General features: G+C 49.4%; 1 protein-coding gene across 1 annotated transcript in view; it reads right to left on the reverse strand.

The window, feature by feature from the left end:
* LOC112121535 (IgGFc-binding protein-like) overlaps positions 1-914 on the reverse strand; it is a 110,008-nt gene extending 109,094 nt beyond the window's left edge. The window contains exon 1 of the mRNA XM_029913119.1: positions 580-914. Coding sequence (XP_029768979.1) covers positions 580-864 — 285 coding nt within the window. The 5' untranslated portion in view covers positions 865-914. The remainder of the gene's footprint in view (positions 1-579) is intronic.
* Positions 915-2,441: the final 1,527 nt, after the last annotated feature.

A 2,441-nucleotide genomic window follows, 5' to 3' on the forward strand; every position in this document is an offset into this window, starting at 1 on the left:
AGGAGGATGTTGCCTCAGCTCTAAGATATGGGGAAACTGAGGCACATGTAGGCAGGTCAGGGGCTCTGCTTTACAAAGCCTGCTCTATCCGAGGTGCCTCAGTTTCCCCATATCTTAGAGCTGAGGCAACATCCTCCTGGATCCAGAAGTGGGGATTCTCCTCAGGTAGGGTCTCAGAGGGATCCCTGTTACATTAAAAATTACAAGGGAACTTGCAGAAGGATAGACTCAGCGGAGCTGGGATTTGCCCACTGGGGTACTGGCCCTGCACCTGCATGACGCGCCAAGGGAGATGTAATGCCCAAAGTCCTCAGGTCTATAATTTATCTGGCATAGTACAGCAAATCCCATGTGCTTGTGACAGAGCAGACAGCTCCCCACACCAAATCACCCACTCCTCTCCCCTCAGCGCAGCACCTTGTGGTACCATGCTGAGGAATTGGGGTCAGTGCAACTCTGAGGGGACAGCGCCCCTGACTGACCCCCACACACACGCCATCCCTGCCACACAGCACCCGCTAGCGCCACACTGGGCAATTGTGCGTAGCAGCGGGGTGGAGATGTGCACCCAGCACTCACCCTTACAAAGCCGACCTCTGCCCTGGCCACTGTGATGGTAATGCCATCCACCTGGATGGTTAGCGACCCAATGTATGAGACCTGCGTGTTCCCCCTGTTCCCAGTCTCAGCCGTGATGTCAAAGGAGTGCGGGTCACAGTCACACCCGCAGGTCTTGGCCACAGTGTAGGTGCAGGTGCCATGGATGTCATACGGTCGGCCATCGAAGGTGTGGTAATGCAAGTAACCCCCAGCCCAACACGTGGCCGCAGAAACTGGCAAACACTCTGGCTCCCCATCTATCATCTTACAAACTGTTCCTTCCTTGCAGAGGACCACACTGCAAGATGACGTTGGAATATCTAGCCGGAAAGACAATTGAAAGACAAGAAACACCAGACTAATCAGTTATATTTACAAGCAGAGAAGGGCTGAGGGACCGTAGGAAAAATCGGAATTAAATTGAGTCTCAACAGAATCCCACAGCCTGTCTATGAAACGGACGAGATGATCGATCATTCTTTCCTTTCTTTTTTTTTTAATGAATCATGGTTATTAGGGTAGTGCCTAAGGCCCAACTGAGAATGGGACTTCACTGTGCTAGGTGCTGTGCAAATCCAGAGCAGCAGACGGTCCCTGCCCCAAAGGGCTTACAATTGAAATAGACAAGACAGCTATCTGTCCATCTGTCCCCCCACATCACTTACTATATCTTTCTGTCACTCTCTCTGTATCTATCCATCTATATCTATCTGCCAACTCCCTTTATATCTGTCTATCCATCTGTCACCTACTACACCCTCTATATTGATCTATCAACAGACAAACATCTATCTAGTCCCATACATATGCCCTTTGCACCATTCATAGAATCATAGAATTGTAGGACTGGAAGGGACCTCGAGAGGTCTTCTAGTCCAGCCCCCTGCACTCAAGACAGGACTACGTATTAGCTAGACCATCCCTCACAGGTGGCACAAAGGAAACAGAAACCTCTGACAAGTCCCCTGCTGGAAAATCACCGGCATGGATGGGACAATAGCAGGTGTACAGCCAGCAGAACAAGTTCCTAAATCTCTGTCCCTGCAACACAGAGCAGGCAAGGAGAGTGGCTGTGATGTGATGGGCTCTGATAATGCTCAGCTGACTTATGACCCATAGGGGACAACAGTCAGTGCGCTCAATTTAGAGCAGCCCCCAGGCAACACCCAGGGACAAGATCTCGGAGTGTGATCAGCTCTCTGTCAGCTGCCCATCCTGTTCTGCTGTGCACACCTGAAGCTCAACAACACAGAGACTCTGACTCTACAAGTCTTTCCATTTTTCAAGCTGAGATTCTGTAATATTATGGGTCGGGGTTCAAGGCTAAATAAAGGTGGCAAGAGAGTGAGAAGTGGGAAAAGACATAACAAAAACTACTTTACTTACTGCTTGCACCAATAGCTGCTGAGCCATACCCAGATTTGGATTCAATCCCAATGCTCAGAAGCCCAAAAGGAGATGTGGGGTGCTCCATGGTTTCTCTCTTAAACCCTTTGCCAAGGTTGTATTCAGCCCAAGAGAACCCTGTGCCTGGAATTGGCCTCCATGCAATGTTTCCCAAGGGTTCCTTATTAATGGTGATGCCACCAGATTCTGATGTTTTGGCTGTTATTATTGCGTAGTTCTCATACTGGTCCTGTCCATGGATGTTATAGGTCTGGCAATAGCCAGAGACATCTGGGATCATCAGGAGAAAGGGATCATACACGATTTTCCCTTTGCTTCCACCAGTGCAGAAGAAGATGACTTGGATCCCAGCACTAGCAGAGATGTACAAGGGATTAGGGAATTTGATTTCAAATGTCACAACCTGCCCAGCAACCAGGTCCTTAGTGGCTCTC

This window comes from Terrapene carolina, unplaced genomic scaffold (genome assembly GCF_002925995.2).
Source record: "Terrapene carolina triunguis isolate 2854851 unplaced genomic scaffold, T_m_triunguis-2.0 Scaffold461, whole genome shotgun sequence".
Classification (NCBI taxonomy): domain Eukaryota; kingdom Metazoa; phylum Chordata; order Testudines; family Emydidae; genus Terrapene; species Terrapene triunguis.